Source organism: Cheilinus undulatus, linkage group 12, assembly GCF_018320785.1.
Source record: "Cheilinus undulatus linkage group 12, ASM1832078v1, whole genome shotgun sequence".
Classification (NCBI taxonomy): Eukaryota; Metazoa; Chordata; class Actinopteri; order Labriformes; family Labridae; genus Cheilinus; species Cheilinus undulatus.
Window position 1 is genome coordinate 19,873,981 of NC_054876.1, and position 16,542 is coordinate 19,890,522.

General features: G+C 39.4%; 1 protein-coding gene across 4 annotated transcripts in view; it reads left to right on the forward strand.

Moving 5' to 3' along the window:
* Positions 1 to 16,542, forward strand: part of abr (ABR activator of RhoGEF and GTPase) — a 237,685-nt gene that overhangs the window by 119,699 nt on the left and 101,444 nt on the right. For all 4 annotated transcript variants that reach the window (XM_041801080.1, XM_041801081.1, XM_041801082.1 and 1 more), the window contains 2 exons: positions 3,882 to 3,989; positions 5,628 to 5,688. In XM_041801080.1, coding sequence (XP_041657014.1) covers positions 3,882 to 3,989; positions 5,628 to 5,688 — 169 coding nt within the window. The remainder of the gene's footprint in view (positions 1 to 3,881; positions 3,990 to 5,627; positions 5,689 to 16,542) is intronic.

The following is a 16,542-nucleotide window of genomic DNA, read 5'->3' on the forward strand; positions in this document are numbered from 1 at the left end:
CAGACATTAGGTCTATTTGTAATCCATGTTCTCTGCTATTGTTTTACATGGATAGTCTGCTGACCATTTTTGTTTAGACTGAAATATCTCAATAACTTTTGGATAATTTTCCAAATCATTATCTACAGGCAACAACAGTGAATGTAGCTGAGCGACTCTTCTTTGTCTTTCTAGCGTTTTATGAAGTACCACACAAGATTGACTTTTTTGGCATTTACTGAAATATCTCCAACATCTTTCGATGAATTGTCAGGTAACTTGCTGCAGATGTTCTTACCCTTTCATAGTTACGCATGGCAAAGTTACTGAATTTACTTCTGCAATATTCATTTCTCTAAACATATGTTGTGGCCCACCAAACTCGTCTCAAGTAGCGTTAATGTCTCAGAAGACACTGATAAACTCTTAACATCAGGAAGGGAGTGGGTAGAAGATTGACAGTGTCACCAGTTAATCTAACACCAGTTAAACCGTGAAACCATCAGTTGTATACATCAGACAAGATGAATGATAAAACAGTGACATGTGTTAAAACTCTTGACTGTCTTATGTAACTTATGAGTCATAAAATAATAACATGTAATACATTTACGTACAGTGGTATCCATGGCACACAGAGATGCATGACTTGTACTTTTTGAGCATTGATTGGAATCACCTTTGTTTAATTAAAAAATCTTTGTGCATGATTTACATGACATTTACACAACTGACAGAAGTTTGAGTGGAAAAAGACAAATTTATTTCAGCTACTGGAAGAACTTATCCATTCATCCACTGTATTTCCTGGAGACATGCACATACAGTATTTATATTTCACACTACAGCAGTCAGCTTTACTTAATCTTCTGTACCAACACTGCTTATCATTAAAATTGTTATGGTGGGCTGTATGGGCTGTTTTATTAAAAAAGCACTGCTGCTAAATAGCTTACTTGTTCATGCATACTCACTTCAGATGTTATTGTATTGTGCAGGACATTATAGCTTGGTGAACACTGCTAGGCTTGAATATGCACAAAGAAAATTGATTAGAATTTGCTTCCTTAATTCAAAGTGCCACCAAAGGCTGTCTATATTTAGCATTAGAATCTAATAGTAGCAAAGCTCTGTTTTATTTTGTCTTTCTGCTCATCATAACCCTATGATTCATCTGTCAAATATGGCTTTGTGCTGCACTTGTGTGGGATGAGCCAAGATATTCTTAGAAACATTGTCTGTACTGTAGCTCTTAGATTTTTTTTTTTTATATTTGAGTACAGATATGGCAGATATGCTGTCATTATTCAGTAAACCTGTCAAGTGTTTACTGACTCAATTAGTCAGTTATTTTGTCTATAAAATGGCGTCTATAGAGATGAAATGTCATCGGGTGTTTCCCAGAGCCTAAGATGACATCCTGTAATATACTGTTTTGTCCACTCAATAATAATAATCACTTTACCTCCATTGGAAAGTTATGGTTGTGAAAAATCAACCAAAGTAGTTGCTCATTCATTATTTTTGCAACTTTTTTTCCATTTCTGGTCAACATTTTCACATAGATCCCCCTCTCTTTGTTCCTCTTCTCCTTTTTTTCCCTTCTACCTCTTCTCCTTCCCACCTCCACACAAAGCAGTCTGTTGTTTTTTTCAGCCACAATGACCTGTTAACTTGTTAAAAATGCAGTGACTTGTATAAAGTCTTGGTCTACATCCAGCATGGTGGTGACGGACAGTTCTGGAGCTTGAGATGTTTCATGTCAGTCACAGTGTGTCAAAGCAACACGGTAAAATATCTCAATCACGTCATCCTGCTGGTTTTGTACTTTCCAGCGAAGCTGCCAAATTAAAAAAATGTCTATCTTTAGACATTCTGTCATTGCACTTGGTGGTTTCTCTCTTCCCTTTTTAGGTTTTGGCTCAAAAAATGAAGCCAACAGTTATGATGAAGCTAGAAACAGACAGTGTAACTTGTTTGGTTTGGGTGACTGTTTTTTTTTTTTTTTTTTTTGTCTTTATTTAGCTAAGTGACTATGTCAGAATTAACTGTATCACTAAGCAACTGTTGGCTCTATCTTTTGTTTTCTCTCTTATCTTGGCCTGTGAAGGATATATTGATCTCATTAACTTTTGAGCCTCATCTGCGGCCAGAAGATTCCCTCATATGTTCTCTCTTGAGCCCACTTTTTTCACACTCTGAGGGAAGTGGGAGAAGCGGAAATGAAAAATAGGAGGAGGGGGGCTTTAAGTACAAAAGTAACAAGTCTTCCTCATTCACTCTATTCAGCTGAATCCAATCTTGTTGCTTTAATAAGATGCAGTCAGCTCTTCAGCCAGCTATTCAGGCATAGCTGTAGCAGGATGCATATTCATGCACTGCTGGTCTGCAGCTTGTGTTACAATGCACATACAGTGCAGCAGAGAGTGGCTGTTAATGAAAGGGAAGAAGAGAGAGAACAAGAGCGTGGCTTCATTTCATTTAGGAGGACTGCATAGTGTCACCATTGGGGTGGCATTATAGGAAATTGATTAGCCTCTGTGCATTGACTGTGATGCTGTGTGTCCCCTACTAAGTAAGTGGGAGTGCAGGTTTCATCACAACCCTTTGGAAATTAATTTCTCTGCTATATCTGTATATAAATTTGTATATAATAGTGGGACATGCAGACGTCATTTAAATATATTCATATAGCAATGTAACTGAAATTCAGTCCAATGTGTTTTGTGACAAGTATGGGATTTTACAGTAGTTTCAGGGCGCACACTTTCTTATGAACAAATTCTTGCTTATTTGCCAATCTTACTACTACAACTGGCAGCGTGTCTGTGTTTGTGTGTCTGTCTCAATTTGCACTCCACACCGTTGCTCCAGTTGTCCTTGACACCTCTCAGAGGACTTCCTGGATGTACTGGTTTGAAACTGGTGCCAAAAAAACATGAATATGTACACATTTTTCTATACAATCCTAAAATGTCATCATTCAGGGACCCCCCTGCAGTATGAAGTGATTGTGGAATGTTGTTGCATCTTAATGCCAACAGAGGGCAGCAGAGTAATATGCAAAGTAAGGGTGTTTACGTGGCAAATCTGAGAAAGCTGGCGCAGGACTGTAACTTTGTCGATTTGTTGACAATGATGTTGCATAAGCAATGGAGATGGCGAACAGAGGCATTGTTGATTTACATGGCATGAAAAACCTGGTGAAAGGAACAGAGCAGTGAGGTCGGTGAGCATGGTTAGCGCCACATGAACAGAGCCCCATTTGGACATTAGAAAATGCTACAGATGCGGTGGAGAAAATCACCTGGCAGAAGGCTGCAGGTTTGCCAATGAAAAATGTCACAACTGTGGAAAAGTGGAACACATAAAAAGAGCCTGCAGAAACAGTGGGTTACAGCAGTATGACAACAGCCATCAACACTAGCCCTGGTTTGTGCCAATTGGCTGTTTGGCACAGCTTTTGAAATTGTGGGCTTGAATTAATTAAAATGTCAATATCTACTTCAACCATCTAGAAACTTTTGTTCTTACTGGGGGGGGGGTGTTGGATTATCATCTAATTGCACACATCCCTAGTTCTAGGGATGTTATAGGGTTATAGTTATAATTGATAAATCTGCCTCTTTAAATGATAAATCAGTAAGTTCTCAAAATCAACGTCTTCCAACTCCTAGATTTGTTGAACCAAATTTTCGTAAAACCTAAGGTCTGTAATTTAGAAAATATCTTGTAGTAGCAAATCCTTGCAAGAAACTAAAACCATCAAATGTTTTATATTTTTGCTTTAAAATAATTAACCCCTAATATTTTGCTGGTGGTTGTCCTTCAAATGATGTCTTGCACCATTTTTTCTGCTCATCTTTGATTTCTTCTTCTTTCCATCCCTCTACATTTTGCAGGCCAGCCAGCTGGGAGTGTACAAAGCCTTTGTGGACAACTACAAGGTGGCGCTGGAGACAGCAGAGAAATGCAGCCAAGCCAACAGTCAGTTCCAGAAGATTTCTGAGGTATGTTTGTTGATGATCACAGACTGATCAGGAGTAGCTAGCTGAGAGTGAGGTAGATCATTTGGAATGTTATTAATGCAGCCTTCATCCACAGATTCCTGTGATTTCACTTCTCCCATTAGCAGAGTTGCTATTTTGAATTTAAAAAACATTAAAACAGTCCCCAGACATAAGCATAATAATTTCTTATTTGCCTGGTAGAACATTGTTTTATACCATATTTAATATTTTGTGCCACAAAGTTTTGAAAACTGATCTCTTGTAATTCAAATTACAGAACATCTCCTCCTTTCACCAATAAAGATTAGATGGTAAAATGTTCCCCACTAATACTTACATGTAAGCTGTTATTTGGTTTTAGGTGTCTTAAACCATCACAATATTCTTGAATACAGCGAAGGAGACAACAGATTCATATAATTCAACAACACAGGGGGGGAAGCAAGACAAACATAACATCCTCTTTTTGACAGAAAGCAGCGGGGTTTAAGGGAAATGTGTTTTTAATATGAGGAACACTGGTTTCAGACAAAATTAACAGCTAAATTTGATTCTACACTATAAACATGTAAGCATGTCCATGCCAAAACAGTTCAGCAGTTCACATTTGAAGGCTTGACGGCGCCAATGCACAGCAGGGTGGATATATTTAGTATTGACAGCTGATAGGGAGGGCTGTTGAGGGGTTCGTGCTAAGATCATTCAGATTACATTCAGATCCTCCTGCTCTGAATGTGTTGTAGATGTTAACTGACTAGTCATGGTGATGGAAGTGCCCTATTAAAATCCAACCAGTGCCAAACCCACTCCTCTGCCCGTGGGTGCGTTTTAGTTTTATGGATGGTTATGCTTACTTTAAACTCATGATGTTCTTAATATTTTATTATTAAAATTAATTGTAAATTTTAAAACATACAAAGGTAAAAGTTTTTGTTATGATTACAGAAATTTTATTTGAATTTTAGGGGGAAAAACTCCCTTGTTTTAAAACTTAAGGACGCTGCCACAAGATCTGCACAAAAAAATCACAGTTTTATCTGCTTCGTTGTAAAAGCATTTGCAATGAACACATAATAAAGAATGAATCTATTACAATTAACACTTCAAGTTCTTTACAGAAGCAAGCAATGCTTTCTCATTCAGAATGTAAACATTTTACTTGTGTGTATGACAGCCATGCTTTTATACCATTTAAATGTAGTGAGATTTTCATTACAAGTTATTCAAGAAAAAATGTAACGATCCTGATACTTTTTTCAAAACCACTGTTACAAAAACAGAAGTCCGTTGCACCAATTATTGGGTAATTCATGCACAATTTTAGGAACTTTAAATCAAAACCTTAAATTCATAACACCTATTTTGCTTAAAAATAATATTTGTACCAATATGTTGAGGTATAGAGGTGGATATAGGTCTGATTTCCTGTGAGGTAAATCTGCAAAGCTTGTTGTGTGGTCCAGCCTCCTTCAGCCGTCTCTGTCTGCTGCAGTGACCCTATACTTCTTCATTAGTTCTATCGGAGTCAGCCAAGCAAGTGGAGAGCTCTGTGTGTGTGTGTGTGTGTAGAAGTTTGCATCCACGGTTGGGTGTGTATGAATAATGAAATTGATCGCCCCTCTCTTCTTTTTTTTTTAGAATCTCAAAGTTAAAGGACCTAAAGACTCCAAAGATTGTACCTCAACTGTGTCTATGGAGGGTAAGTGTCTTTATGTGCATTTTGTCTTTGGGTGTATGTGTGATGTATGTCTGTCTGAGCTGACGTGCTGCTTTAAGACTCCGGTCCAGCCCCTTCTACTTGTGTATGCAGTGGCGGGCTTTGGGAGGCAAACTGGTGTGTGAGCGCTCTCTCTCTCTCCCTCTCTCTCTCTCTCCTGTCTCTGTCTAAGAGAGGAGGCAGAGAGCAGGAGAACAGAGTAAGGAGAGGAGATGAAGGATATGGAGGTGCTTCTGGTCCTCAGGCTGTGTTGTAACTGCACATACGGTAACGTCTGCATGATTTAACTCATTTGATGTGTGAAACTTGGAGCATTGTTTTTCCTGTCAGGATGCCAGCATTGTTGTTGACTATCGTTCATTCAGCAGTGTTTGCTATGAAGTTGGGACAGTTATTAATAAGCTGCCAGATTGAAATGGGACACCAGTTTATCTAATCTTTGGAGCTTTATGATCAGATACTCATAGTCTCAGTTCTTAATTTGCCTTTTTTACATTAATATGCTACAGCCCACGCAGTGAGCCTTTAAAATTAGTTTCTTTTGAAGTGTTGGGGCTGTGTTTTAGCTGACTGATGATCTCCTCTTACAGCTCACTGGGACTCAAAGATAGCAACTGTTCACATCTCTAACTTACAGAGCATATAGGAGGAAAGCAGCTTATTTCATGTGTTTGAAGGCAGGGCACGTTTGGTCTATATAGGGACTGCTTTGCCCCAGACTGCTCCTGATAGAGAATACTTATCACCAGAGGATTGGGACAAGTCTGATCTTTGTGTCAGCTCGGGGATGAGAGTGTGTTTATTAGGAAGTGGTTGCATGTCTTGTCTTAGTCGGTACCTTGCTAACCTAAATTGTTTTAACTAAAAAAGATGGAAGACCTCTTTCTGCAGGTGAAAGTCTGTTAAAATTATGCAATGATGAGCAAGCGTTATGAGTGAACAATGGTGTGTCTTTGTTTGACTGAGGGAGGGTGGGTGAGTGATTTATATGTGAGTTAATTAGCAGCACCATGTACCTGTGAAGTGTGTGTTAATTTATGCATTGTAAATGAGGAAGAATTCAATTATGCAGGTGGTTTAAAGAAAATTCTTTCACATCTTTACAGCTAAACCTGGAAGATTTTCTTTTTTTGTGCTGCACTACTGTATAGGTGACTAATTTAGAACCTGGAACAACATGTACACTTTATGGACAAAAGCCTTCAGCCGCATGACCATTACACCAACAGTGACTGTAATGATATTGTAGTCAAATACATGTACTTTAATGTGGACCCCCCCCCCCCCTCCCTTTTTTTGTTTTGTTTTGTTTTACAGCTATTACAGCATCCACTCCTCTTGGAAGACTTTCCACAAGATTTTGGAATGTTTCTGTGGAAATTTGTGCCCATTCATTCTTGATGCTGTTGAGGTTAGGGCTCTGTGCGCGCCAGTCAAGTTCTTCCACACCGAACTCATCAAACCATGTCTTTATAGTCCTTGTTTTGTGCACTGGGGCACAATCATGTTTGAATAGAAAAGGGCCTTCCTCAAATTGTTGCCACAGTGTTGGAATCATAGCATTGTCCAAAATGTCTTAGTATGGTGAAGCATTAAGATTGCCCTTCACTAGAGACAGAGGCCTAGCCCAAATCCTGAAAAACAGCCCCATGCCATTATCCCTCCTCCATCAAACTTCACATTTGGCACAGTGCAGTCAGACAGGTAATGATCTCTCAGACTAGCTCATCTGACTGCCAAACAGAGCATCATTCCTCACTTCACAGAACATGTTTCCACTGCTCCACAGTCCAGTGTCATTGTGCTTTAAGCCACTCTAACACTTGGCATTGGACTTGATGATGTTGACTTACATGCAGGTGCTCGGCCATGGAAACCCATTCAGTGAAGCTCCTTCGGCACAATTTTTGTGCCTACATTAATGTGAGTGGAAGTTCAGAGTTCTTCATCTATAGACTCAGCCATACACACCATGCGCCTTAGCATGGGACATGGACTTATAAGACATTTAACTGTACTAGTGTACTGTTTCTAATATACTGTACATATCTAAGTATGAGGTTTTCTTCTGGAACAAAATGCAGAAAACAATAGATACAGTCAGCATCAAGGGGAATTCCCTGAAAACATCACATTTGCTTCATGCTAAAGGAGGAAACAAACCAGTAACTTCAAAGCTGAAGAGTTGCTGTGTGTCCTTCATTACAAGTAAATTTTAAAATCCAAATCTTTCTTGTTTTAGTTTGATATTTAACCCAACCAAAGCACAGAGCTGAGCAGGAAAACACTTTGGCTGCAAGCCATCCAGCAGGAGGCTGAGCTTTGTCCAAACAAGCGTATGTCTGTAGTCAGCACTTTCTTAAAAGTTACTTCGGCATCATCTTTACCTAATTCATACAGTGTTAGATTGTTCAAGGGCACCATGAATGCTAAATTAATTGTTATTATTCATTTAGTTTATTTCATCTCTTCTAAAGAAGATTGGATTGTTTTTGCTTGCCAGGTGATTCAACCAGCTAGCAAAAGCTATGTGGGAATGAAATCTTATGCTACTGAGTGGGATCTTTAACCTAGTCTATGTAACATTTAGTATGGGCAACAATCCAGCCACATTCATATCAGGCTGACCACACACTTAAAGATTTTTAAATGCTGAAGGATTTTATAATTCTGGGAGACCACAGTTAAAAAGGAAAAATGGTTTTTCATGTTCTCATCCCCTGAGCCCACACAATAAGGAACTCAGGTAGACCAAACACCTGCAATCTGTAGAAACAATCCCACAGTGAGGATTCCCCACTCACAAGAACTTGAAAAACCTCACATGATTAAACATGACTTCAGCAGGAAAACAAACATGGATGACGATTGAAATCCTCAGCTGGCTGTTCTGGCATGCATTACAGTTGCATTCAAAATATGAGGAAAAATGACTGTATACTTATGAAATCCAGGCTGAGACAAAGGTAGGCAACATTTGTCTTTATGTTTGCGAGCTGAAAAAAATGATGTAAAATCCAGTTGATGACATTACCCGTGCTGTTCGTTCTCATTGATTGTTGTGGGTGTTGGTATGCCCATGGTAATCATGTGACCTAAAATCATAAACAGCAAACATGTTTAATATTTCAAGGTCAGGGAGGCTCTGACATAATAGGGAGCAGTAAAATAGTTGTTTAGACACCTCACACTTAAGGATCATTTGCTCACATACTTGTTTGTGATGCATCTCGACACAAGACACAAAGCCCCCGATCATATCTGGCCTCAGTCAGGCTTAAACTCATGTAATGTGTGGCCAGCTTAATTTTATTCATGTATATTTCTTGCATTGGAGTTTAAAATCTACTTGTTAGAAGCATTGTAGGCTGGTGAAAATGAATGTTTCCCCCCACAGGAAGCCCCATTCATGACTATGATGCCCCACAACTGTGTTTATGCTCAGGTGATTTAAAAAAAAAACCTGTCAACTTGTAGTTTGCCAACAGAACATGCTCCAATTCTGCAGTTTATTGATGTATTCATGTGCACAACTCCTGAAAACCTGCCAACATTTTCATATTGAGCTGCATATGAATGCAAGAAATCAAACTTTACACCCAGACTTTACTCACGATTTGTCCTGCCTATTTGTAAATCTTGAAATCTTGAAATCAAAATCATCAAGAATTTTAAATGCAAATCAGTAGAAGGGATTGATGATGCTTATACCCAACTGTCAAAAGCAGCGTACTTTTACCTCTCTGTTTACCTGTATGTTCTTTCTACTCTTTTGTTGATGCTGGGATCATGTTGAACTACAAATAGCAGCATTGATATAAAGGCAAAACTTGTCATCTTGTCAGACTGTGCCAGCGGTTTTGTCCGTCATTTCCATGTTTTTCCTCTCCTCCTGAGACCTGACCTCCAACAGAGATAGTCTTGCTGTGAGCTGCATGTAAAGGACCTGGGCAGATTTCAGAGGCAGCCTGCCTTCACTTTCCAGTAAAGTTAGAGAACACATGCGTAAATGGCTTATTATACTCTCTGTTTTCTCTGCAGCTCACGTTAGAGGTGAGAACATTTGGTTGGCACTGGTTAGGTTTAAAACTCTCAATGTCTGCTGGTTAAGCTCAGGTGGTAGAGCAAGCGCCCATATAGAGGGCTCTCCTGCTAAGCAGTGGGTTCTCCTTGCCTACTCCAATTAGAAATGCAGACAATGTGTTGGACTTGATCTGCCACCACATTTTTGAGTCTGAGGTGACATTGATGGAGTGATTCTCTTCTCCACTGCTGAAGTCATCAGTTGGTATTGTTTTTTTCTTTGCCATGCTGCGCCCCCCTTGTCATGACATCTTGCCCCCTATGGGGAACCCACATCCCACTGGCTGAGGCTGAGAGATTGATGGTGATGGATGAAGCTAAAGAGAGCATCAACAGCAGAAAAAGGAGCACTTTTAAATAATTTAACCTTTTAAGGTGCACTAGCAGAAAAGAGTCAAAAAAGTGTGGAGTGTATGAGGTGTTTTTCTGCTCTTTGTCCATGACACTGGGGAAGACAGTGTGTCAAAACCCATTTGCTGGGTTGTTCAATGCCAAGCCCAGTGAAAATAACCCTAAGGACATTTGTGAGTGTCGACTTTTAGAGAGAAAAGGAGAGAAAGACTAAGCAAGAATCTAGACAACAAGCAAAAAATTGGGGGTGCCAGAAGCCGAATAGTTATGTCTGTGTGCTCAATTTAAAGGAACTCTTGTCTTCAAAGCTGCCTGTTTAAATATGTTTCTCCTCAGTTTCAAACTCTATCCATACTCCTATCTGTACAATAAAGGCATAAAAAGCAGCAATCTGTCCACAGAGTCATTTCTGCAGAGATTACTCATAAGAGATTGATGCAACATTAGGCTGTATCAGTGTCTTTGTTAGCAGCTTCATCAAGTGCAGAAGGTCATTGAACCCAATTTATGTTTCAGCTTTGCACAAATAAATCCTTCTTATACCAAAAAACATCATCTCGTTCCCTGAAGATCTTAAAGTTAGCTATATGAGCTTGGAAACTAGCTTGTAATAAATAACCCTCAACAATGCATTGAGCATTATAGTCTCTGTACAGTGGGTATGCAACTGAGCCAGTTGGCAAACTGGCACCCCTCATCTTAAATTTGCAATATGATGGTCACCAGATCAGATAATGTTTTTATGCAGCATCAGTCTCCGAAACCCCATATCAGTCTGGTTTGAAAACATAATTGTAAAACAGCATGACACTGGGCTCATAATCCCTCAACAATCAGTAAGTCAGCACCCAGGGCAGCTGCTTTCATTACTGTTTGTATTATGTTCCTTAATTACCTGGCAGGTTAATCAAGGGATTCCTCCAGCTTTACTCTGAAAATGGTGCTCTCTTTTTCCTCCCTCCATACCTCTTCCATCATGCTGTCTTCCTATTTGTCTTCCTCCCTGTAATTATCCATCCATCCCTATAGTTTCTATATGATTAAACTGGACCCTAGCCAAATAAGGGACGTGTGCTTTTGTGGATTTTCTTCATAGCAATAAGTCAGAATGTCAGGCTTGTTTTATAATAAAGTAAAGCCCACTGTTTCATCTGCCCTCAGCTCTTTAATGAATTGATGCATACAAGTATTAAATCAAGCAAGCATATGACATCCTGCTTTACATGTAAATGGGGACTTTTGCTCCACACTACTGTTTCCTCTCTGTTCTTTAATCCGTGTTTGCCCCCACTCTATTCATCATTTTGCCTTCCTTATTTTTCCTCTCCCATCACTCTCCCCCTGTCCTACTCGTCCTCCGTCACGGCTCATGCCTGTCGGTGGAAGCCGATTTCTTGCCAAACACTGAAAGCAGGCGGTCCCCGTGTCCTATTTGTAGACCCGTGAAGTGTTTGTGTGTGATGTGCCTGTTCAAAGACTTCGCCCACATGGTCTATCCCCTAGTTAGCAGAGATGAACCACATGTCCGTCAGCCAAGTTGTCAAGGCGACCTTGAGAACAGGACCAATCAGAGGCACCTCGCTGTGGCAGGTCATCGACTTCCAATAATCTGCCTCTCTCCATCAGATTCTCTCTCTTCTCATGTCTTCTCATCAGTCCTGGCTCTTGACTGTACCTTGAACTTTGCGTCTCTGTAAAGATTCTGTCCTTGTCTGTTAAGTGAGCTTAATGAGACTCTTCAAAAACATGGAGCAGCATGCTTTTACACAGCATTAGAGCTGAAGGCACACATTACCATCCTCTTGACTGTAACACTTACACTCTCTTTAACTATATGCAGGGAATACAAACTTACTTCATTACTTTATTACTTTATTCCCTCTATATCTGCATGTATAAGGTATTTAATGCATGGGAGAAAATGGAGAAGCATAGTAGAGGGAGAAAGGAAACTGCAAGGGTTCAGATCAATCTTTCAAAATCATTTCAGGAGTCTAATTGATCGGTCTGAAAATCTGAAGACAACTTAGCATCTACTTTTGATCTACAGTTGAAATTCTGACTTAAGGTGGGCATTAGAGATGACATGTTCAACTAGCAACCTGAATTTTTTTAGCTCTTGGATCAACTTGAATATTTAATTGAAATATCTGACCATTTATAGTTTGTTTACAAACTCTACAAAACTAGAAATAAGCTCATATTCCTGTAGAAACTGTTAGCGTGCTAACTTCTGAAACGTTGAGCAAATTATCAGCATGACTAACATAGACATTCTAGCATTTTTAGTGTAAGCATTCAAACATTGTTCAAATGAAAGCAGTCCTATTCTTTAGCACAGCCTCATAAAGCAGCTAGCATGGCTGCAGACTCTTGTTTCTAAACAGAATCAGGTTATATTAGTATTTCAAACATGCAAGACAAAATAGGACACAAATAATCAATACAGCTGATGCACTGAGTCAGACAAACCTGCAAACACGCTGCCAGCTTGTGTACTCGACTAACGTCGAAGTTGTATCCAGGCTTACCTAAAGTCACCTCCTGTAAAGTGCCTCTACCTGAGTGGAATACAAACCTGCATATGCATTAAATTAGTGGAGTTCGCATAGCTTGCAGTCAGTGCAGGTCTTCTTGTTAATCCTCCAGGAGGCAGAAGCATTGGTTCAATGAAGCAGGACCAGTGGTGGGCTTCACAGCATTAATGACCATAGGGTGAAGTAACTTCAAAGAGCATCAGCAAGGCCCTAGAAGATTCTCTTTGGTCTTATACAGTAGCTCTGTGTGTGTCTGTGCATGTTTTTATGTCTTTGGCATGTGAGAGCGTGTAGAGTGTGAAAGTTCAATCTGACAAGCCCTTTCAGACGATCTGAACATGCTCCCTGTAGATTTCTTTCATTTCTGTTAGATGAAGGAAAGAAAGAGAAGTTGAGAAGAGTGAGAGGAGAGTGTTTAATTGAGAGGGAGAGTACACAAGCAGATGTGATGGATCATTAAGATATCCTTACTACTGTACAGATATTTAATAGTTAAAACAGATTACAGGTGGAGGTGAAGTGTAACACTTTTTGATGATTATTACAACACCAGAATGCTGAACTTTGACATGGTAAAAATCAAACATTATCAATATCTGCTGTTTAACCGTGAAAAATGGAAGTCCTAGGCACTCAGTTTGGGGAATTGTTTGTTTTGATTGATGGGAATTTGCATGCAAACTCTTGCAAACTCTTGCAAACTGTTTCAGTTGCACAAAAACATTGGCAAATATTAAACTGTTAGTGTTTTTAAGATGATGTGCTAACCTGACATACCAGACAGACTATTTCATCCTTTGCATAGTATATATTTCACGTTCATCTGGGAAACTTCCCATAAAAAGCGTCTCCGAATGGCTTTTCACAAAATTCTTGGAGGTGATTGGATGAACATTCTGTCTGTCACCTTCATCATTGGCCAATCAGAGCAACAAGACAAAGTTAGGGTCGTAGGCATATACAAATCCAGTTGTAACCTGAGCTTGGCAGACAGGTGTTGACACAGTTTTTCAAACGTCATGCTGAAGCAGGTTGGGAGAAGAGTAGGGGTATAACAGTTTACAGAGTCCATAGTTCGGTTCATACCTTGGTTTTGGGGGTCACAGGTCGAAACGGGTTTGGTTCATTGATAAAAAAAGAAAAGTCCCAGATTTATCATTCTAGATGTCCCTCACATTTGTTTTTTTGTTGTTTTTTTTTAATTGTATTAATGGTAGTGCAGATTATACTCAAAAAACATGTTTGAAATATGCATTTGAATCAATCAGTAAATCAATACTTTGATCCATCTAGTGTTATTAAGAGCGATCAGTGATAGTTGGTGATTTATGATTTATTAAACATAAGACAAAAAAAAATGGGAAAACAAAAACATAAGCAAAATGAAAACAAAACAGAAAACAGCCTTATATCATGATTTGAACAATATAATTTGCAAATTAAAATATGTGCTTTTTAGAGCAATGTATCATATTTATGTTTTAGAAAGAATGCTTTTACATCGCTTTAAATTAATAGCTGGTGCAGGGAATACTTGTGCAAAATCCTGACTCATCTACGTCTGTGAAGGACCCCAGACTAGCTCATGTAAACACAGGATGCAACATTACAACAGAGTCAGAGCGGAGCACTTAAAAACACATTTGTTGTTGTTGGTTTTTTTACTTATACCAATCCAATACCAATATATGCGATGTTTTTAAAATGTTTCAACAGCAGTAATATCTTCAACACTCTGCTTTCACATCCAGAGGCTTTTTAAAAAACAGCAACAAAAAACAACACGGAGATGGGGAGCAGGAGAAAAGTACAGCGGGTCTTGCTACTTTGCCTCTCTTGCAGTGGGGGCGGGGAGCCCACTTTTCTTCTTCTTGTGTTTTGCCGGCTACTTCCTCTTCTTCATTGGTGGTTTAATAGTGGTTAGCAAACATTTTTTTCCACCAAGTTTGATGGGTAAATACAGTCACATTTCTTTTCTTTTCTTTTTCTTAATGGTTCGGACATATTTGTTGTGTGAAAATGTGCACCGAACCGTGACCACTGAACCATGACCCACGAACCATGACGGTTTGGGACAATTAATAAAACTTTTGCACCCCTAGAGAAGAGCAAAAACATATTTTCTGTAATGAAAAGCTTTCAGTGCTATCCTTTGCTCTTTATTTAATACAGAAATGTGGCCCAGTTCTGATAAAACCACCACTCTATTGTAGCTGCAGCCAAGCTAAAGGCTACACAGGCAACAGCCATTATTACCAGCCTCCAGTATAACTAAAACCTTATCCATAGCTACTGCCTCATTCTTCTCAAATGATGCTGTTTGGTCAGGGACATTCTCAGACCTGGCACACTTTTCTCATGACAATTGTGGAATCTGGCCAATCCATCTGCTTTGCAAGGTTGACCGTGCGCAGGAGTTTGCCTATACATTTCCATGGATTCCTTTAATACAATTGTCATAATAAATGGGTTTTCCTTAATGAAGTATAATATTTTTTGCCACTCTCAATCATGAAGATAACAGAGAGTGTATCATTTAAAAGCACAAGGTATCGAAAAAGTTGTGAACATTTTGACAACCTTATGTTGAACCTCCCTGTGAGTGCAGAGTGTTGTCCTGCCCTGCATACAGAACACACTTCATCTCTTCTCTTTGTCTCACTCTGCTACTTTTGTCCCCTTTAATTTAAAAATCAGTTGCTTTAAGTCTTGTGCTATAATAAATGGAGATTAGCTTGATCACAGGGTGGAAAATTGTCAGCTGGTTTTTCTGATTGTTATACCCTTGCAGGTCTGATTTGTTTTCCATTACATATTCCTAAGGTTTTTTACTTTATGAGTGCATGAGCGGAGCAGCATTATTCTTCATTTTTTTCCTTTCAAGCTTCATGACACCGGTGGCATTATTATTCTGAGACCTTGAGATGTTTCTGGCATTTCATTACACGACTGCCAGGGTCTAAGTCTGACAGAAAAAACCTGCCTACCCTTGTCTCTTTCCTTTTTATAAATCTATATGTGTGTTTGCTTGTGATTCGTCACTCCTCAGGGGACCTCACATCTGCCATCTCTCCTGCCGCCCATCTCCCCGGTATAATCCTTTATCTCCATTTTATTTCTGTCTCTCCCTTGGTCCTGTATGTGGGAGTTTCTCACCTAGAGCTGTCATGTATGTCAGACCTGCTGCTGTTCACACCGACTCAGCGGAGAAGCTGTCCCGCGGGGAAAGCCGCCAAGTTTGGTGGTGGAGTCTTAAGCTGTGATGTAGAGACAGGGAGAGGTGGCATTTGCACATTCCTTGTGTTTATATATACATTCTTTTAATAAATACATGCTGTTATTTGTGCTGTTTATATTTGTGTTGTGTTTGAGAGAGAGTCTGTAAAAGATTGGTGTTAGGGCAGGCTGGAGTTTACCTAGCAGCAGCCTGAATATGCAGAAAAAGCAGACAGTTTTAAGTAGGAGGCTGCAGCAGCAACTCCAGAGGTGGACTGCATGTTAAGCAGCCTAGCTTTCAACTTTAGTGTTACTCCTTACCTTTATAGTGAGGAAAACTGACGCACATATAAAGTAACATTTTCTTTATGGCAAATACACTGTATATTGTTAAGTTATGACTTCCTAAAAGGAAGACACTTCCTCTTGGTTTGTTGCTCTCAGCTCTGTGTTCACGCCAATAGAATAATGCCTCCTTCAGCTTGTTTATGTTTTATTCAGAGGCTCAGACACTCTTGTGCAAGTTTTTTTTTTCTTTCACTTAAACCCTTCCCTTGTAACTGTTGATTTTAGCTTCACATTAGCTTGCCAAAAATACTAAAATCTACAGCATGAGGTACAGGCACTGTTCCTTACCTATATGTAAGGC